This window comes from Pteropus alecto, unplaced genomic scaffold, assembly GCF_000325575.1.
Source record: "Pteropus alecto unplaced genomic scaffold, ASM32557v1 scaffold461, whole genome shotgun sequence".
Lineage (NCBI taxonomy): Eukaryota > Metazoa > Chordata > Mammalia > Chiroptera > Pteropodidae > Pteropus > Pteropus alecto.
Window position 1 is genome coordinate 2578203 of NW_006431079.1, and position 26436 is coordinate 2604638.

Here is a 26436-nt window from a genome sequence, read left to right on the forward strand (position 1 = left end):
TTACCCCAATTCTGGGTTAAGACACTAAGATCTGGGATTGCTTGTTACTGGAGCTTAATGCACTAATACTAATAAAGCAGGGAGACAATGCCCTTCCAGCCCTCTTAACCCCAAATTGCCACAGGATGGTTGGAGAATAGTTATGTCTCCTCTGTTGGCACCTCGTGGCTCACCAGCCTTGCCAGACCAAATCGTGAGGGAGGCATAGGAAAGCTTTATTGATGGGCCAGGTAGGTGTCAGAAGAGCAATCCTGTGGGAGAAGGAGAGTTGGTAACTTACCGTGATCATTCCCCTGTGTGTCCAGAGGAAGGATCCTAGAGAAGCAGCCTGCAAAACTTCAGAGCTCTTTCTTGGTTCCATCTGGTGCCCTGTTAAGTTCATTGGGTTTTGTCCTCATCTTTGGTTCCTCATAAGGAGATGAGGTTTCACACCTCAAATCCTTTAGGCCTTCTAAACTGGATGCCTTAAATTTCCTTTAGGCTGGTGATGATGTTGATTCCGCTGTCCCTGGGAGGGAGGGGGTCAAGGTGACTATAAAATGGTGCCACGATCTCTTTCCATGTCCCCACCGCAAGGGGGCAAGGCTGATTTCCTCACGGGCTCATCTGAGAAGTGCACATCTCCACTGGGAGCATTACTTTTTTATGGAGACAACCTATTACAGACTCATTTGAGGAAAGGACATTTTCCTTGATGGGAAGTTTTGACCTCATCACTTTACCAAAGAGTGACCCTAGTCATTAACGTATAGGGCAGTTTGGCTCTTGTCTGGGCCTGGATTAGCTCATAAAGGCCACCAACTGAGCTATAAATAGCTTACTTTTTTGTTGTTGCTCAGAAGAGGTAGAGCACAGCCACTAGAGCAGTCAGCTCCTTGATGCCTGGTGTTGGACAGCGAGTATTCTCCTCCTGGCTGCATTGTTTTATAATAACAGCCCCATGGCCACATTGCACACACCTGAAGTCTGTCAGAGCAGAAAATAAAAATGCTTTGAAGCAGAAATTCCTGGGTTTAAAATCTTTCTTGACACTCACTAGCTCTGATTCTAACTACCCCCTCTGAGACTTTGCTTCTTTTCCTGTAAAAGAGAATCATTAATTCATATAACAAATACCTATTGAGCATCTGTCATGTTCCAGGCATTGATTTAGATACAGGGGATAGAGCAGGAAACAACACAGATAAAAACCTCTGTTTTCTTGGAGTTTATACATTGTTTGGGGGAAACGAACAATAAGCTAACAAATAAGTAAAATATACAGTACATTGGAGTATGATAAATGCTGTGAAGTTATATAAAGCAGGGAAAGGAGATATGATGCTAGGGAGATGGAGAATGCAATTTATAGGATGGTCAAGGAATACCACCCAGAGAAGATGACATCTGAGCAACAACCTAAAAGAAGGAAGGGAGCAAGCCAGGCAGAAATCTGGAGGAACGGTGTTGCAGGTAGAGGGAGCAGCAAGTGCAAAGGCCCTGAGGTGGGAATGTGCCTGATGTGCTATGCTTGGGGATAAAATTACCCACCTTCTAGGGTTGCGTGTATGTGTGTGCGTGCGTATGTGTGTGTGTGTGTATGGAGAATATTGCTGTCTGACACCAGGCACCAAAGAGCTGATTCCTCTAGTGGCTGTTGGCAGTGTTTCTGTTCTACCCACAGAGATATTTACCTCGTCAGCAGCATCTGTGGTCTTTGACACTGCTTCATCTTTCTGTGGGTCAAACACCTTTAGCTTCCTGTCTGCAAATACCGCCTTCGAGATTTTCAAGACATGCTTAAATCCCATCAGGCTTGATGGGACCTGGGTCATGTGCTCTGTGATCCCCATTGGCAGCCACAGATTTCTCACTGGCGTTTTGTCTGTGCCTTCCTTTCCCAGGTAGTTCATGCTCTGGAGGAGGTGACTTATGATTAGCTACTTACATTCTACCACAGTCAACTTCACTTCAAGTCATAAAGATTTCCATGGAAGGGATCAAGTTTTGCCTTAAGTCAGTGAGGGCCTCAAATAATGCTGATGTTTGTGTCCCACCCCCAGAGATTCTGACCACTGGTCTGGGCATCGTAATTTCAAAATTTGCCCAAGTGATTCTAAATGTGCAGCCAAGGTTGGAAATGCTGCTTGGATTGGCTGTAGAGCCTCCTTCTGAGAGGAGACATAGAGAATACAATGTGACTGAAAGCAACGCATTTCGGAAACAGTCGCATCTCATTCTGAATTTTCCTGTGCTTCCTCATCTGGCATCCTGCTAGGATCTGGAGACCACATCCTTCTGAATTTCACTGCAGAATTCTGATATGTCCGTTTTCTAGATGTCTTTCTTACTACAAAGTATGGCAACTCTGGTGAGTATGAGAGTCTTTGCACTGGTCAGGTGTGCCTCAGTTTTCTCATCAGTAAAATAGGCGTCATAATAATAGCCCCGAGACTGTAGGTTTGTTGAGACTTAAATGAGCTAATACATGTAAATTAGTGGTTAAGTGCCTGGCACACAGGCTCCTATGGGTTGGCTACTATTTTTGTTATTAGATGTCTTGCTTATAAAACGCCTTCTCCAAAGTCCATTGTTACAGAATCGGCATCAGCTCCGACATAACCTTTTACCTAGGTCTTGCTCTCTTTAAGGGCCTTTGGCTTAGCCATGTCTCTGGCCCACTCCAAAGATGTTACAAAGAAAGTCTCATCTCATGTCTCTTTAAAAGAGAATGGCATTATTGCAAATCTTGGGCTCCTTGTTGAGAATTTCATGCTTGGGCATTGACCAGCCTCACCTGCTTCTGGATCAGCTTTCTGGACCCGGTACATAGTGGTGACTATTGCGGGGGTGGCTGTGACTATGTCTGCCATACCGAGGATCTCTAGGCCAGGTCTGTGGCCCAGCTTTGTGCCCCCAGGAAGGACTCTGGAGCATCAGCGACCAGGATGGGCACAGACAGTGGGGCCTAAAGCGTCTCTGTGAATCATGGCCCCAGGACCTGGACAGGTTTGGGCTTTTGGATGGGTAATCAGGAGCTTAGCAGCTGGGAAACTGCTGCCAGTGGAGGCAGGGCTGACACAGTAATGAAAAAGACATATGGTCCATTCAAGATATAGCTAGTTAGTGAAGAAATTGCTCTGGAAGTAGAATATTTCTGAGATGGATGCAGAATCCACAGGCTTTAACCATAGATCACGTCATGTTTTCAAACACATTTCTCTGTGCTGACAATTTCACTTATTCTGCAGCTTGTGCCTGATTCGAGAGCCGTAATTCCTGCCACTGAGACTGGAGCCATGTCATTTGGGTTCCCAAATTGGGTTTGTGTATTGCAGCTAAATGGCCATCTCTTCATTTAGGAGAGCTGCAATTTGAAGATGCACCATCAGCACAGCCACGATGACAGACGAGAAACCTCCAGTCTGGTAGGGCCTCCCCACACCTGGCAGGCCCTGTCCACACCTGCTGGTGATATCACTTCATGTGTAGCCTTCTGCTTTGGGAACAGCAGGTGGGTACCAGAGACAGCTGGTGTCCAGAACTCAAGGGTCATAGCTAGTACATAGGACAGCTGCCTCCCAGCTTCCCAAAGCCACAATTCACAAGGACCAGCAAAGGACAGAGACACTGGGATGCCCTGAAACCCAGGCCAACTTTGGCTGTCTGTGCGAGGCAAGGCACCTGCAGGGATGGGGAGCCTGGTTGAGTCAGTCTCCGTGAGGTCACAGAGGAGACACACACAGACAAGCTGCAGTGGTGGGGCTAGGACAGGTGTCCAGGGGAATGTGGAGTAGCTCAGACATCTCCTCAACTGATGTACACATTCCCTCTGTGTCCTGAAGTTTATGGAACTGGACCAAGATGCCAGATTCCTAGAGTACTCATAGCTACGTGTCACTAGGTTTGAGGATCTACTTTTTTTTTTGCAATGAGATGTTGAATGAGACTTCATCTGTTTTCTTGGAATTAGAAATAAAATCCCAAATTCGAAATCAACGGGTGCTAAATATTCCCACGTTTCTGAATGAGACCATCTGGTGCAGCCCCGCAGGACACCATGTCTACACAAGCAAGAGATAAAGGTCTTTGGGGCTGTGAACTGTTCACATAGGGCAGAGTGCTGTGTGGCTTTTTCCTTTCCTTTGGGGGAGGAGAAAAGGAGTGCTCTATACCCTGCCCCCAGCCTAGTGAATGAGACTCCAAGGAAATGGTGGGGTCTTAGAAAAAGAATGGCTATTACCTCAGCCTCTGAGTGGATTCCTACTGGGCCACTGGGGCATCAGACGTGCCTATGTTCACAGGAAGGTGGAGACGGAGACTGGAGGGAGACAGTGGGCAGAGAGGGATAGGAGAGGAGTAGCTTTTACTCCCCGTGTTTGGCGTGACAACGAGACAGAGATTCTATGGGCCAAGGGCATCCTGGAGGCAGCATGGCTGAGCTATCTTCCCAACACCGCCCCTAAGAGACTCTGGGACACATCACGGCAGGCAGGAAATGAGGGGGATCAAAATCGGTCTCATGTCTGCCTCTCAGAGGGCTTGACTCTCCAGGCAGGTGTATAGCGGAAGGTGTAGAGTCACCAGTTGCACAAATGGCATTTGCCCTTCTCCCCATTGCTTCTCCCAGAAACCAACTCACTGGAAAAGGAAGGAGGGGTCAGAGGACAAGCTGAATGCCCCTTCTTACTGCCAGTGCCGTGGCCCAGGTCTTTAAAACTCTTCCAATTTTTTCCTTATGGTCATTCAAAATTTTGATTTATTTGGGGGTCAATTTAAGTAATATGTATTTTGCTAGAAAATTGTCCACTTCCTCTAGGATTTTAGGAGTATTGCTGGGAAAAACAAACAAAAAAACTATTTTCTGGTCCAGCATGTAAGAAGACACTCTGTCCTAACTAGTAAAAAGCTAAACAAACTGAAAACTCAACAACTCTATCCATAAGAAGAGTGAGGTCACAGGGCAAATTGTTGCCATTCAAATTGGAGAGACTAAGTGAGTACAAAGAACTACAAGTTATAGGAAGTGAAACCTACGAGGAGCTGAAACCCTCTTGGGAACATGTCCCGGGGGTAGAAAAACCCGAACTGTAATTGATGAATGAAGAATAAGGGCAACAAACAGAACACAGTAACAAGTATGGTAGCTATTAATCCAACCATATCAATAATCACTAAATGCACCAAGGAAAAGATTGTTAAAGTATATCAAAAAACAAGAAACAGGAAACCACTTTAAATATAAAGACATATAGATTAAAAGTAAATGGATAGAGAAAGATGTGTCATGCTAACACTAATCAAGAGAAGCAGGAGTAGCTGTACTAATTTCAGACAGCAGATTCAGACCGAGGAGTTATCAGGGATAAAGAGGGGCATTACACAGTGATAAAGAGGCCAGTTCTCCAAGAAATACAACAATCCTTTGTTTGTACGCTCCTTACAACAGAGCATCAAAAGTATTGCCATCTAGTTGTATGTACTGTTCTCTTAAAATTATTTTCTGATCCACATGCTTAACTACTACTACCCACACTATTATCCCTCTGAAACTGCAAAAGAATTTAGCTATCCTCAGAGCTGTCAAAGCTTTGAAGATGCAACTGTTCAGACCCAGGCTTGAAACAAGGGGTTTATACAAGGAATTAAGGGATGAAGCTTCAGCCTTTCATAGAGGGTGGATTGCTCTATATCAGGGCAACATGCAGAGCTGAGAAAGTCAACAAGACTTAAGACCTGAATGCTCTTGCTGGTGGTTCAGGAGAGAACTGGGGAGAACAGGTGAGTGGTGATTCAGATAAGCTAGATCTCATGTCTGTTTCTCCACTGCCTGCAATGAGGTGCTGGGGCCAAGTTTCAAGGATGATCTAGACAGGGGCTATCTCCATAGGGAGAGAAGGGGTCTGTCAGTACATCTCTAACAAAGGCTTCTAACATTTGAGTTGGTTTCATTATAGCTTTTGCTCCTATGCAGACCAGCATGAGAGATAAAAAATTATAAAGGTGTCAGCTCAAACGTGTTTAGTTCTAACTCAAATGGCAATTCTCAGCATGTCACAGAGATATTAGTTAACTCAATAAGGTAACAGATGGGGCATGTGAGCTCAAAATCCTGGTTAAAATTTTATGAAGATCCATTAGGTTCATATGAGCAAACCATAGATGCTATTGGTATACTCTGATGAGTCATCCATCCATCCGTCTATACATCCATCCATCCATACATCTGTCCATTCATCCTTCCATACATACATCCATATATACTTTTTTCTTCAGATAATTAACTCTTGATGCAGAACCTGTATTTTATCACCCTTTGTTCCCGAGAGCCTACATGTTCTGAATGCTTATAAATCATGTCCTAAAGAGACTAAGCCTATTTATTTGGTGTGTTGGGCCCCTCAGAGCAAACTGGCCTTAATTCACCTTTCAGCATGGGATGCCTCAAAGTGACAGTTTCCTGTGCTCTACTGCAAAGCAAGAAAGACATTCTCTTTCCCCTTCCTGTGCTGAATGTTGTTAGCAGCCAATCTAAAGGAAGCACACAAGGTGGAGTCAGAAACTTTCCAGCCTTCCCTGTTCCGTCTCACCCACCCCTCCACAGAGCATGCACCTGGACTGATGGTGGAGCTGAACCATGAGACAATTCTGACTGGCAAACACCAGGCTGTCCTCAAAATTGCCCCTCGTCCTGCTGATAAAGCTTTTCTTCCTGAATCAGTCTTAAGAACCACATTCTTCTTCCCTTAGGGTTAGTTTCCAACTTCCTCCCAGGAAGTGCTTTAGTATTTCATGTAAACAGCACTCTGTGTGTCTGGCACCACCAATCCAATAGATCAAACAAGAAGAATAACAATAATAGCAGCAAATGTTTTATGAAGTGCTTATTATATGCCAGGTGCTGTGTTAAGCACTTTGTATATTTTAGTTGATTCAATTCTCAAAATAACCTTATTAGTCAAGATTCTTTTGGTTGCAAATTACAGAAACTCCAACTAAAAGAAGCTTAAGTGTAAAAAGAATTTGTTAACTAACTGAAAAGTCCAATATAGGCATATGCCAAAATTAAACAAAATATGACATGGCTATCTCCGGGTGGATCTTAGATACTTTTTCTCTTTTCCTTTGTAAGTTCTATATTATGTGCTTAGTTACACTACACATTTACTATTTTATAACCAGAGAAACTTTAAAAGGGGCTTACATAGCATTTCCTACATTGTTTTGTCTATTACAATCAACTAGGACTCTTGTTTCCTGGACTATGATCTCCTCAAGGAGCCCCTTCCTCTCTTTTTTTCAATTTGTATTCAAGGATATATGTAAAGTGGATTGAATCCATGTGCTTTTTGCAGTTTCAATTCTTCCAGAAAGCAGATGAGAATAAGAAAGTAGTTTACACTTGATCCAATACATGAGTTCTCAGGACTCATGCAACCTCAAACAGAGGCAATAATCCCAGGTTATTGTGAAGCTCAAATGACTTAGAACCCCATGTGAGCTGTAAAACTCTGTACATCTGGCAGTTGGTAATGACTTAGGTTTATAGAGCTTTCTCATTCTGAAGCCTCTTTCCAAGGCGAGTCATGTCTATTTCTAAGTTTTCTAAGAACCATCATTATCTCTTGATAAAAAGAAATGGTGGAGGAGAGAAGCTAGGAACATCAATTTAGGACACATTATTAATCCCCTGCCATGTGCACACTCCACGCCCACATATCCTACTATTGTCAGATTGTCAGATTCTTCTGACATTTCATTCTGGAGAGCTTGAAGGGCCCTCAAACTCAATAGGTTTAAGATTGAGTTCAGGATCTTGCTTCCCAAACTGGTCCCCTTGAAGTGTGCTCCACCCCAATGAATGGTGAAGAACTCTTCTCTCTTCTTCACACCCCTTATTCAAGCCACTTTATTCTGCCTGCTTTATCCACTACATATCTCTGGAATTTATTCTTATCGCCATCTTCATGGCCATGACCCTAGTCCAGACACCATCATTCCCACTTCCTGCCTGATATACTCACAGAAAGGTTTGCCTTCTTCCAATCAGCTCCACTTAGCAGCCAAACACAGCTCTGTCTATGTCACCTGCACGTAGCTTCCCTCACTCTGAGGATAAAGGCCTCATCTTTAACGTGCATGGCAGGGTACCGCCTGCTTTCCACTCGCATCCTTTGCCCCTTCACTCGTTCAGCTCCTCTACGTGAACTTTCTTGCAGGCCCTCTCACCTGCCCCTCCGTGTGTGGTTCCCCCAGAAAGGAAGGCCATTCCTCTATCTTCTATTTCTTCTAGTTCATCCTTCTCAACACACACATCAACTCAAGCATCACTCCCTGGGAATCTGTCTCTAATTTTCATGACCAGTTTAATAGCTTTTTATACTGTCAGAATTCTGTGCCTACTTCTAAATACTTACTATAGTTGCAATTTTACCTTTTTGTTTAATTATTGATTAATATTCATCCTTTCCACTAGACTGTACGCTCTATGAGGGTAGTGACTGTGTCTCTTTTTATTCTGTTGTGTCCCCAGTATACAGAGCCCAGGAGATGATTGATACATATGTATTGAATAGACGAATGAATCAACACGTGTGCATACCAGGCTCTGTGCTAGGAACTAGGGATACAAGGACTAATCAATGTCACTACCCTCAGAGTTCTCATCGCCTAGTGGGAGAGATAGCACAGGTACATAGATGATTTCAAGAGATCTGTGGAGACATTCCAAAGAGCTTTGATGAGGATAAAATATGTAAAAGGGAATGAAGACAGGCCCAGTCACACCAAAGTGAAAAAAGCAAACTTGTACGCACACATGCACCAAATATGGCTATGCATATGTGTACAAAACATATGTTCACAGACATGTAAACTCATTCCACAAGATACGTAACATTAATAGGGGACATAAATAGCAGCTTTATACACATGCATGGGGTGTCCGGCCTGCAACCCCAGTGGGAATGGATTGTTAACCAGGAGTCTGAGTGGACGGTCCACCCTGCACCTACTTGATTCCATGTCTGGGAGTCAAGGCTGAAGCTGAAGGTTGCCCTGAAGCTCAGATACTGAGTCTGTGGCAGGTAGAATTGGTTTAAGTCCTCACCCACTGGGGAGGAGGCAGCCAAGCATATTCCCTCCCTTTCTTTTCCTTCCTCCCTTCCTTTGATTTGCCTGCTCTCTTCCAGGCCCTGGAGTGGGACTGGCAGCACTGATGAAGGAAGCAAAGGCACGGCTCTCACAGAGCCCACCGTCAGGTGGGGAATAGGGACAGGTAGACAGCCCATCACAGTGCAGTGCAGAAGGGCCACTAGCCTAGCCCTGGAGGCTCAGGGACCGCTTTCAGAGGAAATGTTTTAACTTGAATCTCAAAGAACTAGTAAATGTTAACCTGATCCAGTAGATCTGTAGTGAGGGGCCCCAACTCTGCATTTTACAAACATAGCAGTGATTTAGAATGGAGTGGACGTGGAGTAGATCATGTGCTGAGAAACATTGATTGGGGAATTAGGGCCAGTTGAGGGAGACAGGTGAGGGGGCTGCAGCAATAATCAGGGTATAGGAGGGAATTCTTCTAAATGCTAGACATCTTGGCGTGGGGAGGAGATCCACAACATGTCTCATCACACAGACTGAAGAAGGGGACGCTTTCTCAGGGGCAGCCCTGAGGCCTGGAGACCAAGGCGCTGAGCTGAGCTTTGTCCACGAGGGGAGACCCTACAACGGGCTAACTTACGTTTGTGTGTTTCTCCTTGAACTACAAGGACGTTTAATAAAGCACACATAAATGGAAAATATAGCCTGCTCCCACATTTGTGATTCCCCTTTGCTTCTCTCACCCTTCTGAGAGGTCTGATGGCCATGGGATGAGGATGCTGGAGAATCAAGGGGAGCCAGCCTGTTTATCCCACTCCTTGCTGGTGGAGTGGGCTGGTCTCTTGGAGATCAGGGAGGTGAGGACCAAAGGAAGACCTGGGAGCAAATACGAGACAGATCCCTTCATTCCCAAGAGATACCAGATGAAGGGCTGTGACCATGTTTTAATTATACTTCCTTCTCCCTCTTACCCTCATATCCAGTCATTCATTGGATTTGATCATTTTTTTTTTAGCTCCTTTCTTTCCTATACCATTACTCTAATGAAGACCTAACTCTTTTTTCTTGCTGACATTGCTCTCTCTTGCCTTTTCCTATTCATCCAACAAAACTCAGGTTATGATTGCCACCTCTTTTCTGTGGTATTCTCAGGCAAGAGAGAGCAATGTCAGACCACACACACACATACACACAGACACACACACAATGTCAGACCACACACACACATACACACACACACACACACACACACTATACATCTACATGAAAAACTAACACTGGTCCAGGAGTCTGAAGACCTAGAATGAATCCAAATGATTTTACTTTCATTTTCTGGCTCTGAGACCTTAGGCAAGTTATTGATCCCAGCCGAACCTTTCCTTTCCTCATCTGTAAAATGGGTACGTGGACTATTGTGAGACTTAATGAGATATATTCAAAGTGTGTAGAAGGTAAATGCACGTCATAAACATTTAACTGTTGAATTTCTTTTACTTCTGATCATATTAAACCCTGACCATTCCTAAGACATCCTTTCAGGTGGTGAGCACTCCACAGGAGACACTACAAAAGATAGCCAGCTGAACCCATGACTATGCAATCACTCACAACCGCTGGAGAGGAAGCGAAGGCCTTTTTGAGTTGGGTGGAGTCTGGGCAGACTGATCTTGTTTGATGTCCCCAGTTTGGCCAATATGCCCAGATTTGAAGCGGATGAAAGAGAAATTTCTGCCCCTCCTATGCCCTTGTTTCTCCTGCTGGTTTTCTTTGAACCATCAATCAGGAAGCTACATCCGGAACCTTCCTGACCTCAGTTCTCACGTGTGGGCATCTGTGACCACCCAGCATCCCACCCTCTGCTCGCCCTTCCCTGAGGCCTGCCTTTCCCCATGGCCCCGCCTGACTATCTTGCTGTTAACATCAAAGGACAAATGTGGTCCTATATTTCAAAGTCATCAGGCAGAACTGATTAATTTTAGAAATGAACAACATGAAGATTCATCACAAACTTTCAGGTATGAGCAGCAATAAACAAACCCAGAGCATGGAGCACTATTTATTTATTAAAACAGTAAATTGAAGGGAAATGGGCTATTTATTTTGCACAATGTCTTCCACAGAAATAATTGGCTCATTAATCACATTCGCACTGTGGTCACGTTTGGAAGGTCAGGCTCACCAGAGAATTGAAACAGGGGCCAGTGTTTACAACCATGGCAGCCTATGGAGCCCAGTGGGGCGGGCTCCTGGGGGTCTTGGAATGGCCTGTGGATTCTGTGTCACACAGAGGCAGGCAGGCAGCTGGAAGGTGGTACTGCCTAGTGGTTAATGCCACAAACTGGAAGCAGGGGACTGAGTTCAAATTCTGACTACTACCACTTGCTAGCTGTATGACTTTGGGAAAGCTATTTAACCTCTATGCCTTGGTTTCTTTATCTATAATGATGCTACCTTGTAGGGTACCGTGAATTCAAGTAAGTTGGCAGAGCACTGGTACGGGGTCCAGGCCAGGTATGGTGCTCCTACCGGCGTTAGTGATATTTGCTCCTTTGGTCCAGACAGAGCCTTATGGGGGGCACTCTGGTATCAAGGAGCGCTTGGAGCAGAAGGTTCCTGTGGGGTTCTCAGGTCTCCCAAAGGAGGCAGGAGAGTGTAGAAGAGGCTACGAGGGCAGGCTTGGCAGTCAGCTTCCTTGGGTTCAAATCCAGCTTCTGTCTCTTACTTGTTATCTGTCTTTATAGAATGAATTGGCTTTTCTGTGTCTCAGTTTTAACTGTTAAATAAGTGTGATAATAATAGTGCTACTTGATAAGTTACAATGAATATTCAATGAGAAAATAAATGGAAAGTACTATCTTAGTGCCTGGCCATAGAAGTAATCAAATGTTTGTTGTTACTATGATTATTTTTAGGACCTACCTGGACTTCTGCATTTCCCTCAGACACGAAGCATGGTCCAGGTGAGCACAAGAGGTGAGCAGACATGCTGAACTTCAGCCCCTCCCCTGGCAGGGATGGGGTGGGGGCCAGAGGGAAGGGCTGAGGGAAGTTCACCTACAGCAACAGCCAGCACCACAGTACAGTTAGAGGGTCCACGCGGTTTGGGCAGGTGACAGCAGTGACCAAGAGTTTGGGCCTATGGGGCAGCGCTGGTGAGTAGGGAGACTCTCGGCAGTAACACCCCAACCAAGGAGGGGCTCCAGAGCCTGAACCCCAGGGGCAGAGGTTCATGGAGAGACCCAGTCCCATCTGGGAGTGCAATTTTGGAACAGCATAGTGGAGTGAGGTGGAAGGGCAGGATGGAAAGGCCAAATAGCTAACACACGGGGGTGCTTCACCTCTCTCTTGCTCATCTGCTCTGGTTCTCCTGCTTATGGAAGCCAGAGCCTCAGAATCTTTCCCAACACATCACTCCAGGCAGCCATGACCAACCAAATGCACTCAAATGGACGAAATCTGCTTCGTAGTCCAGTGCCACAAGATCAAGGCTCATTCTAGGCTCTTTTAGGGCACTGAGATCAACTCCAGGCCCCCCATGCTGGTCAGGAGGGGCTGAGGCTACTGAAGGAAGGCTGAGTCTTGATGACTGTAAAGGAATTGGACAAGAGGAGAAAGGCTGATGATGTCTCCAAGGGACTCGAGCTGGAAGTGGGGAGACCTCTTTCCTTTCTCCTCTCTCTTTCACATCAGTAAAAGGAACAATTAAATGGGAAAGTATGGGGTACGGTTAGTGCAGGAGGCATTCAGAGGCTGGGAGAGGCATGCTAGCTGGGGAGACGGGAGTGGCAGTTAGGTAGCCTGGGGCATCCAGACCAGGGTGAGGCTAAGGTCCTCTCTGGCTCTTCTCTGGCCTGCTCTGTGGACTGCATTAGCAGCTGCTCTACCCTCTACCTCCAGCTGGTTTGGTCAATGGGCACTTTTGGTGGAATGTCTGACAGCAGGAGGAAGGCAGAGTGGAGATATTTTCTCCCAGGTTTACCCTGCACCCCAAAGGATCCCTCCCTGCTGGGCTGTGGATTCTATAGTGAGGGGTTCTTCCTGCTTTGGCTGGGGATCCTTTTGGGCAACCCACTTCCATGGCAACAACTGTCAGTGGGGTTTGGAGCACCCCTCCCTCTCTTTGTCACTAGCTGGAGGAATAGGAAGAGCTTCCACTCTTGCTGTCTTCGGCCGTCACCTTACCCTGCCCCTTACCCTGCTGACACTGCTGTTACCTTCATTAGACATTCTTCAGTTAACCCCCTAGAGCACCATCTGTTTCCGGATGAGTTCCTGACTCACACCCTGAGTACACAAGTCTGGGACGGGGTCAGGTTACACCAGGGGCATTTCCATGAAGGCCCCTGAACTGAAGATGACCCAGGCCTGTGGCAAGTGACTAGAACATCTTAGGGAAGCAGAAAGTGGTGCGGGGATAACTCTCAGGTTGTTTCCTTGCTTTGGGGATCATTTCCTTGGAGTCTCCTTTTAGTAGTTTAATCCCTTTAGGAAGTCCCCGTGTGCCTTACCAAAGAACTCGGGGGTGGGTTTGGAGCCACGCTTCAGAAAGAGCATGAAGGGAGCATAGCGCCCCCTGGGGGCTGTCATGAGGGTGGCAGCAGTGGAAGCTACAGCGTCTCGAAGAGGAAGGGGGAGGGATGGGGAGAATATTGGCGGAGGGGGCACAGAATCTAGACCACTTGGCTCAGTTGCCTCTCTCACTTGGAGCCGCTCCTCCTGGGAGAAGGTTCTGTGCTGTGGGCAGGATTCTGGGCACTTTCCACAAAATTTCTGTGTCACATGCAGGATATATATGTTATATAATTTGCTGGGCCTGGTACAAAATAAAAACACAGGATCCCTTATTCAGTAATTATTAAGAATTTCAAGACAATGACACCAGAGAGTTAAACTAATCTGGTGGGAGGGGGAATCCTGAACTCAGGGTCTCACGCCACACACCCCTGGCCACAGATTCTCCCCTCCCCTGGGTACAGCAATAGGGAGGCTGAACAGAGAGACAGGAGATGATGTAGTAACGGTCTTTAAAGTCTGGCCCCCAGGTGTGGCCACACACATCTATATCAGGGCTTCTGCCTTCCTAAGCCCTTTCTGGCCAATCATGTTAGCAAAACACTACGGAAGGACAAAAGTCCTGTCTGGCCTCTTCTCACCTGAGGTCAGATGACTCAGCGGAGGGACTTGAGGGTCCTGTGGGCTGAGGTGCTATACGTGGTCTGAGGTGTCTACCTCATCTCTTCCATCCTTTTTGGAGCTGAAGGCAGGAGGAACATGGCTGAGGGAGGACACATGTTTGGGTGACTCTGTCCCATGTTGGTTTTCCTGGGCTTTAGACTATTGTGATCATGAAAAAAGTAAACAGACACGGAAACTTAAAGCCAGAGAGTCTCTCATCTTTCCTCAGAACTCCCTGTATCTCTTCTTTGTAATTAGAAAGAAATGGTGAGAGTAAGTGAGCTGCAATTTCCAACAGCCTCTGCTTTGCAAGTGCCATGTTAAACAATGCTAAATAATGGCAGCCTTAGTCTTACAAAAAAGATTTTTGGGGAGTGGGCAGAAATAACTTTTCTCTTTGGGGTCAGGGTGTGTGTATATCCCTGCATATGTCTGTGTGATATACTACATGTCTGTGCACACACAAATGGCTGTGTGAGCCTGTGCATGTGTGTTTATATAGAAGGTGCAAACGCACACCTGTTTGTTGTAAGGACTGTGTGCATTCACATGCATATGAGAGTCTATGCATGAGTAGGTTCTGGTGTCTAAAATCTTTATATCGTTCTTTGGTCAGTTTCATTTGTCGTTAAGGGGGCCGGTCAACCAGCTCAAGGAGGACAATCAGCAGCAGGTGTGCAGACTGGGTCTGGGATGAGGAGGAAACTCAGGCAGCTCTAGGGCTGTCTGCTGGCCCTGTCTGTCGTGGCTCCACGATGGCTCTGCTGCTTCTGCTCATTACCTCCTTTCTCTTCTCGGCTCAGTTGTGGTTTGTCCCCTGGTGACCTCAGCATGCACAGGGCCCTCCAGGACCTGGCTCTACCCCATAGCATGTCTCGATGTGTGGCCATGGCTCTTGGCTTCTTCACTAACAGGCTGATTCTTTACGTGTGTGTGTCATGGTGTAAATTCACAGGAAGAATTCGATTGGCCTGGCTCATCTTATTGTGCTGAATCATTGATCTCTGGACAGCCTATGGATACTTGCCCTTGGGTCATGTCAAATCAGCTATGGAGAGAAGAGAACATGGTCATGGAACAAATGGCGTCACACTAGGGACCATGGTAGGGACAGTTTTCCTTAAAGGGATGTGGACATGGAGGGCAATGATGAATATCTCAGGTCCTTGTGCAAAAATCCCTTGTCACATGTGCAGTGCCACTCACAACTGGGGCTGCCCCCAGCAGGTAGAACTTGCCAGGCGAGGTGGGTGTGAGTGTAGGCAGCCTTCTGGGGTCTGGGGTCTGCTCTTCACCACTCTTCCCTTTGTTCCCTTGTCATGGATTGAATTGTGTTCCCTCCCTGCTAATCTGCATGTTGAAGTCCTTACTCCCAGGACCTCAGAATGTGTCCTTCTTTGGAGATAAGGTCTTTTCAGAGATAATAAAGTTAAAATGAGGTAATTAGGATGAGACTTAATCCAATATGGCTGGCGTCCTCATAAGAGAAGGAAATTTGGAAACAGACACACATAGAGGGCAGATGATGTGAAGAGATGAAGAGAGGAGGCTATGTACAAGCCAAGGGAAGAGACCTGGAACACATCCTTTCCTCACAGCCCTGGGAAGAGCCAGCCCCGCCGACACCTTGTTCTTGGACTTTTGGGCTCCAGAACTGTGAGACTACACATTTCTGTTTGTTTAAGTCATAAGTCATCCAGTTCGTGGTACTTTACAGACGCTCTAGGAAACTACTATCTCTTGAAAAAAGGAAAAAGACATGGGACACCAACATCCCCAGAGGGTGAGCTACAGACATCCAGGGGCTGTGAGAGCCAAGAAGTCAGGCCTCCTCACATCCACAGCCTAGCCCTGTAACTACTGTAGTGCATGGACAGATGAAGCGGGGAGTGGGAGAAACTGGAGGTGGGGAGGCAGGTCCATGTGAGCGATTAGGCCCGGGGAAGATTATAGAACTGTTAGGAGGCATCACTGCCATGGTGGACTGACACGGTACAGGTGGGAGGCTGAGGAGCGGGAGTGCTCAGGGATGAGAGGAGGTCTCTGGTGGAGGGTGGTGGATGGTGCTGCTGGTCACTGGGATAGGCCTGGGAGGAGGAGTGATAGGTCATTTTTCAACGCATGGGTCAGCATTGTTGGAACAGCCACCCAACTGCCCAGGGCCTGTCAGCAGTGGGGGCTCAAAGGAGAGGCCTACGCCCTAGACTCTAGGGTATAGACATGGAGTTGGGTGTCACTGGTACCCAGGTGGCAATGGTGTTCAAGGATGTGGGGCCTTTGCACAGGAAGAGGGGATGAGCTACTTCTCCCAGGAGCAGCCCTAGAGACAAGCATTCTGGAGGTGCTGGGGCAGCACAAGGGAGGGAGTCAGGGAGATGAGATGGGGTCAGGGGAAGCCAATAGCAGGTACATCAAAGTGGGCCACTGCGGCTCAGTCTCACTGGAGACCCTTTGAGAGACTGCAGGCTCAGACCTCACATTTATTCCCCTGGAGGGTTAGGAGGCCTGCCTTTCACTGATTGTAGGCTACTTCTGAGAGCTAAACTCTCCAGCACTGCTAGTTTGAGCATGTGCCTATGGACAGAGAGAGGCCTCAGATAGAGATGAGGAAGCTGCAGGAACTGTAGGACTATGAATGTTGGCAGATGATCTTCGCGGCTGGTCAAGATATGGTCAGGTCACTGAAGGCGCATGCCACTGTGTCTGCAAACAGTCATGTCCATCTTCCAGTGGGGTGGGAGGAGCCTGTCTTCCTCCTTCACTGCTCCTAACAGGTGGGCCCACAGGCAGCGACTGGTGAGGGCTGGGCTGAGTTGTGCACCAGGCAGCAGGGCTGGCTGTCCAGGGAATCTTATAGCACAGGTTAAAGAGGCTTTTCTAATATCAGAGAAGGCAGTGGAAACAGGAAACCAAGCTGTTTAATGTGAAAATCGTTAAAAAAATAATGATCTCACTCCAGGGTGTTTGAGAGCCCCTAAACAGCTGCTAATGAGCTTACAGCAACAGCAAGGAAAAGCAGCCAGCCGGGGCTGGGGCGGGGCGCGGAGCGTGAGGCTGGACGTGGGCTAGGGCCTCCTCGCTCCCCTCCTTTCTCTGTTCCCTCACCTGCTGCCTGCGCCACACCTGCCTAGCACCTCTGCTTTAGAGACACATGGCGCTGGACTTCTGACGTTTATACCTCCAACTTACAGCGGAGCCTGGGCTGGCCACTACTAGGAGCTCAGGGCCCTCAAGGCCATCTCGGAGCCTCTTCTCCACCAGGGCTGGGGCATCTGGGCTCAGGGAGACAGTGAGTTGGTGTCCCAGGAGGGTGCCATTCTTGGGTTTGCTCCTCAGATATTGTTGGAAATGGTCGATATCGGGATGCCTCTGATAGGAGGGCAAGGATGTGTGGTTTGTAGGGGTACAAGTGTAGATGGTGATGTGTTTGTTATGAGGACAAGTGCCTCCAGGCAAGTGGTATAGACACGATTAGGTGTTAGTACAGGTGGGGTGGGCTAGGGCCATCGACAGGCATGGTGAAATGTGGGTATAGGTTGGTATATTTTTGTGACAGTGACTGGGTGTCAGGATGTCAATAGATGAAATAATAATAGCCAAGACTTTATAGCACTTATTACGTACCCATCACTGTTGTAAGTGTTTTACATAAATTCACTCATTTAATTTTCACAACAACTCCACATAAGATACACTATTTGTATCGCCATTTTTTAAGGGGAGAAAATGGAGGCACAAAGAGGTCAAGTAGCTGTGCGAGATCATCCAGCTAGTAAATGGCGGGGCTGGGACTTGAACTTGGACTGTCTGGCTCCACAGCCCCTGCTCTTGGTCCATCCGCTTCACACTAGGAATATGGTGTGACAGTGAAGGTGCACATGTGGGGGGCACAGCGCACTCTGGATGGAGGTGTGGAGTGAAGCTGTGAATAGGTGGAGCTGGATGGATGGAGGTCGTTGAGGATGGATGTCTGGGCAGGTGCAGGAGGGAGGGCGAGCGTGCGCTGACCGAGACTGGTGCCAGGCAGTGGCTCTCAGACTTTAGCAGGGAATCAGCATCACCTAGCGGGCTTGTTAAACGATTGTTTCTGATTCAGGAGGTCTGGGTGAGGCTTGAGCACTGCATTTCTAATAAGTTCCCAAGTGACGCTAATGCTGCTGGTCTGGGGACCAGACTCTGGGAACAGTAGGGAAGGGCAGTATGTGTGGGTGATTGTGAAGAACAGGAATTGGTATATTTTAGAGGGGAAGAAGGAGATGGGTAGAGTGAGGACAGAACAGAGAGTGACTTTAGAAATATGGGATGGATTCTAGCTGTAGGAAGATGTTCATTTGAATGAGCATAGGGATGAGTATAGTTTAGGTAGGTAGAGAAAAAGTATGGGGGAAGGGGTTATCAAGCCTGGCTTCCAGAACACAGGATGTCTGTGATGGTGCCCTGGAAAGCTCCTAGTGGCCCCTCCAGAGTGAATCCTGTGTTAGATGGGGTTCTCAGTGTGCAAAGGTGGCTAAGACAAGAGGCCCCTCATCCCGAGGGTCCCACAGGTGCAGGAGGCTTCTCTATGTTCATCATTTTTTTAACTATAAGTTACTGATCAAAAACAGGTGACTGCTGGGCCTGGAGGCCCCTGGGAAAGAGGTCCCAGAGAACCCGAAGGGGTGAGTGGGGCTGAAACCTGTTCAGAAAGGGCGTCCTCTCCTGCCTCAGTCATAGAACCTATCACTCATTATTGCTCTTCCGTGAGCTTCAGGGCTGGAGGTGGTGCTGGGGTGGGGGAGTCCTTCAAACTAAATATAGGAGCCCTCACAAGAGGACAGACTCTTGGACCAGGACAAGAAACATTCAGCGAGAAGCTGCTGGAGAGACCAGATTGGCCAGAAGGCTGCAAGAAAGACAGTTCCACTCTGAGGGCCACCAGTTTCCCCAGGCTGGGCCCAGAGGGATGGCTTGGAGCCATAATTGACTGAGCCACATTATGGGTTGTGTCCCCTGAAAAAGATGCATGAAAGTCCTCACTCAACTCCAGTGCCTCAGAATGTGACTGTATTTGAAAAACAGCCTTTATAGAGGTAATCGAGTTCAAATGAGGTCATTAAGGTGGGCCCTAATCCAATATGACTGGTGTCCTTATAAAATCAGAAAATTTGGACACAGAGACAAACACATAGAGAGGGAAGCTGATGTGAAGACACAGGAAGAAGACGACCTTCTATAAGCCAGGGAATGCCTGAGGCTACCAGGAGCCTGAAATAGATTCTCCGTTACAGCTCTCAGAAGGAACTCTCCCTGCCAGCACCTTGATTTCGGATTCCTAGCTTCCAGAATCGTGACAGAATGAATTTGTTGTTTAAGACACCAGGTTTGTGGTACTCTGCTGCAGCAGCTCCAGGAAACTAATGCACCAAGATTCATGGAAGGAGCCGCCTGGACTCAGCAACTGGGTGGAGCATTTGCTGTAGGCAAGTGTTACACTGAGGGGCTGAGCAGTGAGACAGCTTTGGGAGGTGAAGAGGTGACTTTAAGAGAGGGCAGTGTAGCCTGAAGCCTAGCAGATGATGTTCCAGCAGCCAGTGAGCAAGCCTGATTGCTCCAGGAATGAAGAACTGGGGCTGTCTTCCAGAGGAGGCGCTTGCTGTGGGGGAGGCAGAGGGAACCTTCTCTCAAGGTGGGCCCTGAGGGCGTAGTGTCTTTCTTGCCGTCCTGGGCCTAATAAAGAAAGCTGGCAGCTTGCACAACGAGCTCCCATTGTTTGCAAGGCCCCCAAACCTCCTTTCTTGGGGAGGTGGAGCAGGAAGGGCAAACAGGGATGCATCTTTGGCTACAAGAAGTGCAGGCTCAGAGAAACCAGGCATGACTCTCCACCCAGCACCAAATGACTGCAAAACCTTTTTTTCTTAATCAATAGTATTTTATTGACAGTTATAAATATTTTCCATTTGTCCCCTATTTACAGTTGCAAAATAGTTTGATATACTTTCACCCACCACTCAGTATCTTTCTAGAAACTCCATGAAAATTGAATAGGAAATAAAAAGCTTTTTTGGGGGGCCCACTAACCTGGTTCCCAGACTTCCAACAACCCCACATGGACAGCAGGCGACGTTGCAGCAGGTGCTACACAGTAGCAAAGGGATGGGTGGGGGCTGCTCCCGGCGGGGTCAGGATGCCAGGCTCCTCAGGACGTTCGTGATGCTCCAGTGCTGGCCTGAGCACTTCTGCAGCACCAGCTGGAAGCCAAACTCTGAGTCGCTGTTCTCCTGCAGCTCCAGACAGCGCTTGGATTTGCGGTTCTGGATGGGGCCTCCCTAGAAGCCAGGGCAGAGAGTGGGGTCAGAGGGTGCACAGGCAGCACAGTGGGATTTGCAGAGCCCTGCGCCTAGCGGCTGGTGGGGGCTGGGTGTCCAGGTACCTTGGATCCAGCAACACTACTGGCGGCCTGGGGCCAGCATTCCCATGAAGCGGCAGACTCCCCATCTCTGACATGTTGGTCTCCTCCCTGGGACTGAACCTGTGCCTCTGTTTTCTTCACAGGGCCCTAGTTTTTTGTTAGGAAAGAGACAATGTCCGTCTACCTGGATGGGGTGCGACACGCTGGTTTGTTCCTATAGTTCCTACCCTAGGGGCTGGGCCTTACTCCCCATAATCATGGGCTGGGGCCCTGCTCTGAAAAGCCTAGTTCCTTGGGACCATCCCATAATTGGCCTGAACTGGAGTATCGCCAGGACTAGGACTTCCTGCTTTTAGGATCCATGTCCCCAAGTGGACCTCTGGAGTCATCAGTGCTGGCCTCAGCCAGACTTAGGCTCCTGGATACTGTCTATTAGACCACTGGGCTCCCTCAGCCCTGGATATGCACAGTTTCCTACATGCTACTGATGTTCTAGAATGTTCTGTAGCCGCACATACTTAGTTTATACCCTAAAGACTCCTGAAGGAAGGAAAGGAAGGGATGTTCTGCTTTCCCAAGCTGCCCTACAGTAGCAGAAGAAACCCCCCATTTTTGTTTTTAGTGAGATCCTTACAGGGCTTGGACACTCTAGGACAGCTGGCTGTGTGCCTGGGCATCAGTATCTAAGTGTCTCTGAGTTACACCGAAGATGCGCTCGACTGGGCTTTGGCATCCCAAATGGGCAGAATTGCTTGGGTTGGGTGGTGGTCTATATAAGTGGAACCCTTGTAGCTTAATGGTATTTGAATATATGTTCAAATTCACCTTTTCTCCAGAACCTACTCTTTCTACGTTTCCCATCTCAGCAATAACCAGGCACCTGTGGGGGAAAGCTGGGTATTTTCACTGATACCTTCGCCTTCTCCCTAGCATCTGATTAGGCTCCGAGTCCTGCCAATTATACCTCCTTCATGCCTTGTGACTGTCCCCTTATCCCTATCCCATCCTACTCGCTCTGGTTTGGGCCACCATCTTCTCTCCCTGGGACAACTGCATCGGGCTCCTCACCGATCCCCCTTCCCACCTGAGGCAGGGAGCAGTGATCCTTCCAAAATGCACCTTTCCTAGAGGACAGAGCCAAGCTCTGCAGGGTAGCACCTAAGGCCTTCGTGGTGTGGTGCTGTTTTTCTCTCTGGTCTCATTTCTCTCAGCTCCCACACCTTGTGCTGTGGCCATACCAAACTCTTTATACTTTTCTGAACCCATCTGCATTATCTCAGGATTCTTGGGCTTTGAACAAGCTGTGCCCTATGCCTGGGGTCCTTTTCTATGCTTTCGAAGCAGGCTAAGCCATAGTCATGTTTCAAGGCTCAGCTCCTGCTCCATTTTCTCCAGAAGACTTCTCACTTCCCACCTCCCGTCCCACCCCGCCCCACCTACCTCTCTGCTTCCTCTCCTCCAGTCCACCCAGCTGGCTTAGTCCTCTCTATCTGGTCCTTTCTTCTGCTCAGCACTTACTGAATGGTAGTAGAAAACCTATTTACTTGTCTTTTCCCCTCTAGACTGAGAGTTCTATGTCTTATCAATTTCGGCACCCTCAGCATCCGGCAAAAAGCCTGGCACATGATAGGTGATCGGTAAATGTTGGCTGTCATGACCTATATAAGGTGAGAAGGCACTCAATCACAGGAAAGGGTCACTGTGCTCAGGAGTTTCACTTTGGAGTGTCCCTGAGCAGGCCTGGCACAGGGAGAGGAGGCCCCTGCCTCTTGACTCTGCATCCCGCCCCCCAGCTCACCCCTGCCCATCCCTGTGAATAGCCCACTGTGAGAGAGGGAGACAGCAAGCCTCTTCTGGAAATCATCCCCTGTCTGCCACCACCATTTCCATGGTGACAACTAACATCTCAAGAGAACATCAAGACTCAGTTCTCACAACCACCTAGAAAATTAGCAGTATCTGCCACAGTTGAACAGACACATCCTTATGACCCAACGATTCTGTGCCCAGGTATATATCTGACAGAAAAGTGCACATCAAAGAGATGCACCTGAGTGCTTTCTGAAACATGATTTGTAAAAGCTCCAATCTGGAAACAACCCAAACATCCATATCAATAGTAGAGTGGATAAATAACTTGTGGTGATTTGTGTAATGGAATACTATCTAGTACTGAAAATGAACAAAACAGAGCTCCACTCGATAAGGATGAATCTCAGAAATACAATGTTAGTACAAGAAGCCAGATAAAGCATACATGCATAAACTGACATATATAAACTTTCCAAACAGGTAAAATAAAACCAGTATTCAAATCAGCATAGGGTTACCTTTGGGGAGGAGGAAGTGGGAAAATGGCAGGAAGCAAGAGGGGGCTTCCGGGGTACAGGCGGTGTGCTATTTTCTGACCTGGGTGGTTTACATAGGCGGGTGCATTGTTTTAGATCACTGAATTGAGTGTTTTTGTATGTATGTTTGCATGTTTTGGTATGTATATGTTATTCTTCAGTTAAAAAAATTAAAACAAAAAATCCAGCTCCCTAGGAAGGACTTTGAATAGTGGGCGAAGGAGGCATGGATGAGAAGCTGGATGGCAAAAGGGGTCAGGAGTGTGTCTGCGTGTGTGCTGGGGAGGCGGGTATAGAATTCTCAATGTCGGGTGTGTGAGGGATGGCCCAGCGGACCTCAAACCTCTTCAGAAGCATTCAAGTGAGTAAAGCAGATCCCTTCCCGTGTCTCCAGCCAGCACCTCCCCTGAGGACAGCAGTGACTCACTGCCTTTAAGAGCATGGAGAAGACAGAACAAAGGGGAAGCTGAAACAGCGAGCTCATTGGGGGACCACAGGTGCAGCCAGAGAGGAACCAGCAAGCTCAGGCCCTGAGAGGGCAGAGGAGCAGTGGCCATGCAATGAGGGCTCAGAAAGGACCCTGGAGTCCCTATGTGGAAAGAGACTTTGAAGGCCGACCCCCTCGTCCTCATCTGCAACATGAATGGCCTCTGGGCTTTGGCCATGGGGCCCTTTAAGTCTCCGTGGCCACCTACAGGGACAAAACACTCAGCCCTCCTGACCAGTGTTTTCTTTCCCGAGAAGCAGCTCTGCCTAGGAGCCTTCTCCTCCCACTGAACTAAGATCCTTGTCTCAGCGGCATCCAGCAAGGGGACCCAGACCACCCCCTCAGGTTCCCATGCTTGGGTAGGCTCCACCTCTCTCTTCTTTCCCAGTAGGGGGAGGGAGGCCTATGTTCCCCAGTTCTATGCTTTTCCAGGTTAAACACTTCCTGTTCCGTGTGGAACAATTTTGTATAATTTTTCTATTAGCGTCACTTAGAAGTGACCATAGAGTGCAGGGCCACCACCTCATTTCCACTGCACAACAGGTCTTTCAACATAGCCAAGGAATAGGCACTTTGGTGGCCACACCACATTTCTGAACCACGCTGGGATGACTGTGGAGGACAGCCTCAAGTTGTCCTCTCAGAAGCTGCTGTGTACCTTGGGTCCCCAACCTGTCTCTCAAAGGTTGGACTTTTGGACCCAGAGGAATCGCTTGTGACACTTGCTCCAAGCAAGGCCAGCCCATTGTTCTGCCTGGCTTTTGTGTAAAACCTTGCAGCCTCCAGACCTGAGCAGCTTCTGTGGCCCACCCACAGGCTGGGCCATGTCACTGGTGCTTCTTTAGTGGGCCTGCAGCCAGCTTCTCCTGACCCTCCGCTATCCCTTTCAGCCTGGTGATATGTCCTACCCCATTGCTGGGAGCAAAGCTCAGGCAGGGTTAGAAGGAAACCAGTTGGCTCTAATTCACAAGGTCTGCTGGCATTTTGGGCGATAAGATGGAAAGGGGTGAGTGCTGAGCTAGGGTGCTTCTTTTCTGGTTGTCAGCTGTGTGGCTTTGGGCGAGACACTCCACCCTTCTGGCTTCCGTTATCTCTAGGACCTAATGATAATTTCTGTCCTGATTATTGGAGGACAAGCAGAAGCACAGATGGGAAACCCCTTTATCAAAACAACAAAACAACAGCTACAAAACAACAAACGGATGTGAGGCTGTTCAGAGTATTAGGGTGGGGGCTCCAGAAAAAGTACACAGCAAGCAGAGGGGTGGTCAGACAAATTTCCCATCCACTCTGCTGAAGGTTTTGACTCCTCAGCATATCCTTAGGGGGCCAGGCCAAGCCTTGCCAACAACTAGCCTGTTTCAGCGGTGCCTGTACCACTGGAGCACAGAGACAATGGTCCAAAACAGAGGAGGCCGCAGCCCCCTCCTTTCCCACCAGCCACTCGGGCACATTCTAAGCCTTCTGTGGGGGCATCTTGCCAAGGCCAATAGAGGGACGTGGGGACAGAGGTTTCTAAGAAGTAAAGTGTTCCTTTAGGGACTCAAATATGACATTTCCCAGGCCCTACCCTGGCCCAACCATGCCCTCAGCACCCTGGAGACAGGAAGTGTGGTGACCCTGGGGCCGAAACAACCAGTGTGGCCTCCGGGAAGGATGTGGAAGAAATGGAGTGAGGCCAAGAGCAGGGGTGGGGTGTGGAGGAGACACAGCCTCAGTGAGAGTATCTGGGCCTGTCAGGGAGGACAGAGTGTGAGGCCAAGGAGAGCTCCCTCCCCAAAGGCTCTGAAAGGAGAACCTTCTAGAACAGAGTAGCAAGGCTGCCATGGAGGCCTCGCCAAGCGGAGCCCTGATGTGCATCTTGAGAACACATCTGGGGCATGGGGGGAAGAGCCAGGCGACTCTTTAGTGCTAGATCTAGCACCGTCACTGGAGTTTTCTCCCTCCTGTCTTCCTTCTCAGACCTCAACCTTTCACTGAGCAAACTCTGGGGTTTTGCCCTCTCTCTGGGCAAATTCCATTCGCCACGAATTCCATTCACCATTGCAAAGGAGCCTTCCTTTCCTCCATTCAGTCCCTTCCTGGTGAGCCCAGCACCCTCAGGAGCAGCCTGGTGTTGCTACTATCTGTAACTCTACCTGCAGGCTCTTTACATGAGATAAAAGTAATAACAGTTAAAACTTATTTACCATGTGTCCGGCATTGTGTTAAATGCTTTACACACCCAATGTCATGTGTTCCTTGCAATAGCCCTGAGGTGCGGAGATGCTAATTATCTCCATTTTATGGAATTGGAGACTGAGGCTCAGAGAAGTTGGGAGACTTGCCCAGAATCACATGGTCAGTCAGTGGTAGAGCCAGGCTGGGAGCCCGGGAGTTGGACCTCTTCACTGTTCCTTACTGGGACAAGTGGCCAGGCCCACCCCACCATTTATTCTGTCCCATGCCTGTCTCAAGGGAGTGGATTAGACTGAGAGCTGTTGGTGCCTCATCAGCTGGGGTTGCCTTGACCAGGGAGGAAGGTCATCCTGACCTCCAGGGGGCTCTGGGGAGCCAGTCTGGTCTTGTTCTTTTGAGGGCTCTCTGCGGAGACAGGATTCATCCATCTATCCATGCATCCATCAAATATTTAACGAATGCCTATTGTATGCCAGGAGCATCCGTGACTAAGCAGGAAAGAATCTTTGTCTTTGTGAAGACTATTCTAGGATCAGGAGCAAATAATAAATTCTATAGTGTGTTAGAAGGTGATAAGGCTGTACACAAAAACATAGAGTAATGTTATGGACTGTATGTTTGTGTCCCCTGAAAATCCATGTCAAAGCCCTAATCCCCAATGTGATGGTATTTGGAGGTGGGGCATTTGGGAGGTACTTAGCTCATGAGAGTGGAGCCCTCATGATTGGGATCGGTGCCCTTCTATGGAGACACAACAAGGATGATGTCTCTCTTCTCTTTCC

At 48.1% G+C, this 26436-nt stretch overlaps 1 protein-coding gene across 1 annotated transcript in view; it reads right to left on the bottom strand.

Annotated features, from left to right (window-relative positions):
- Positions 1-20139: 20139 nt before the first annotated feature.
- GALNT18 (polypeptide N-acetylgalactosaminyltransferase 18) overlaps positions 20140-26436 on the bottom strand; it is a 321263-nt gene continuing 314966 nt past the window's right edge. The window contains exon 11 of the mRNA XM_006905641.3: positions 20140-20558. Within this exon, the coding sequence (XP_006905703.1) occupies positions 20412-20558 (147 nt within the window). The 3' untranslated portion in view covers positions 20140-20411. The remainder of the gene's footprint in view (positions 20559-26436) is intronic.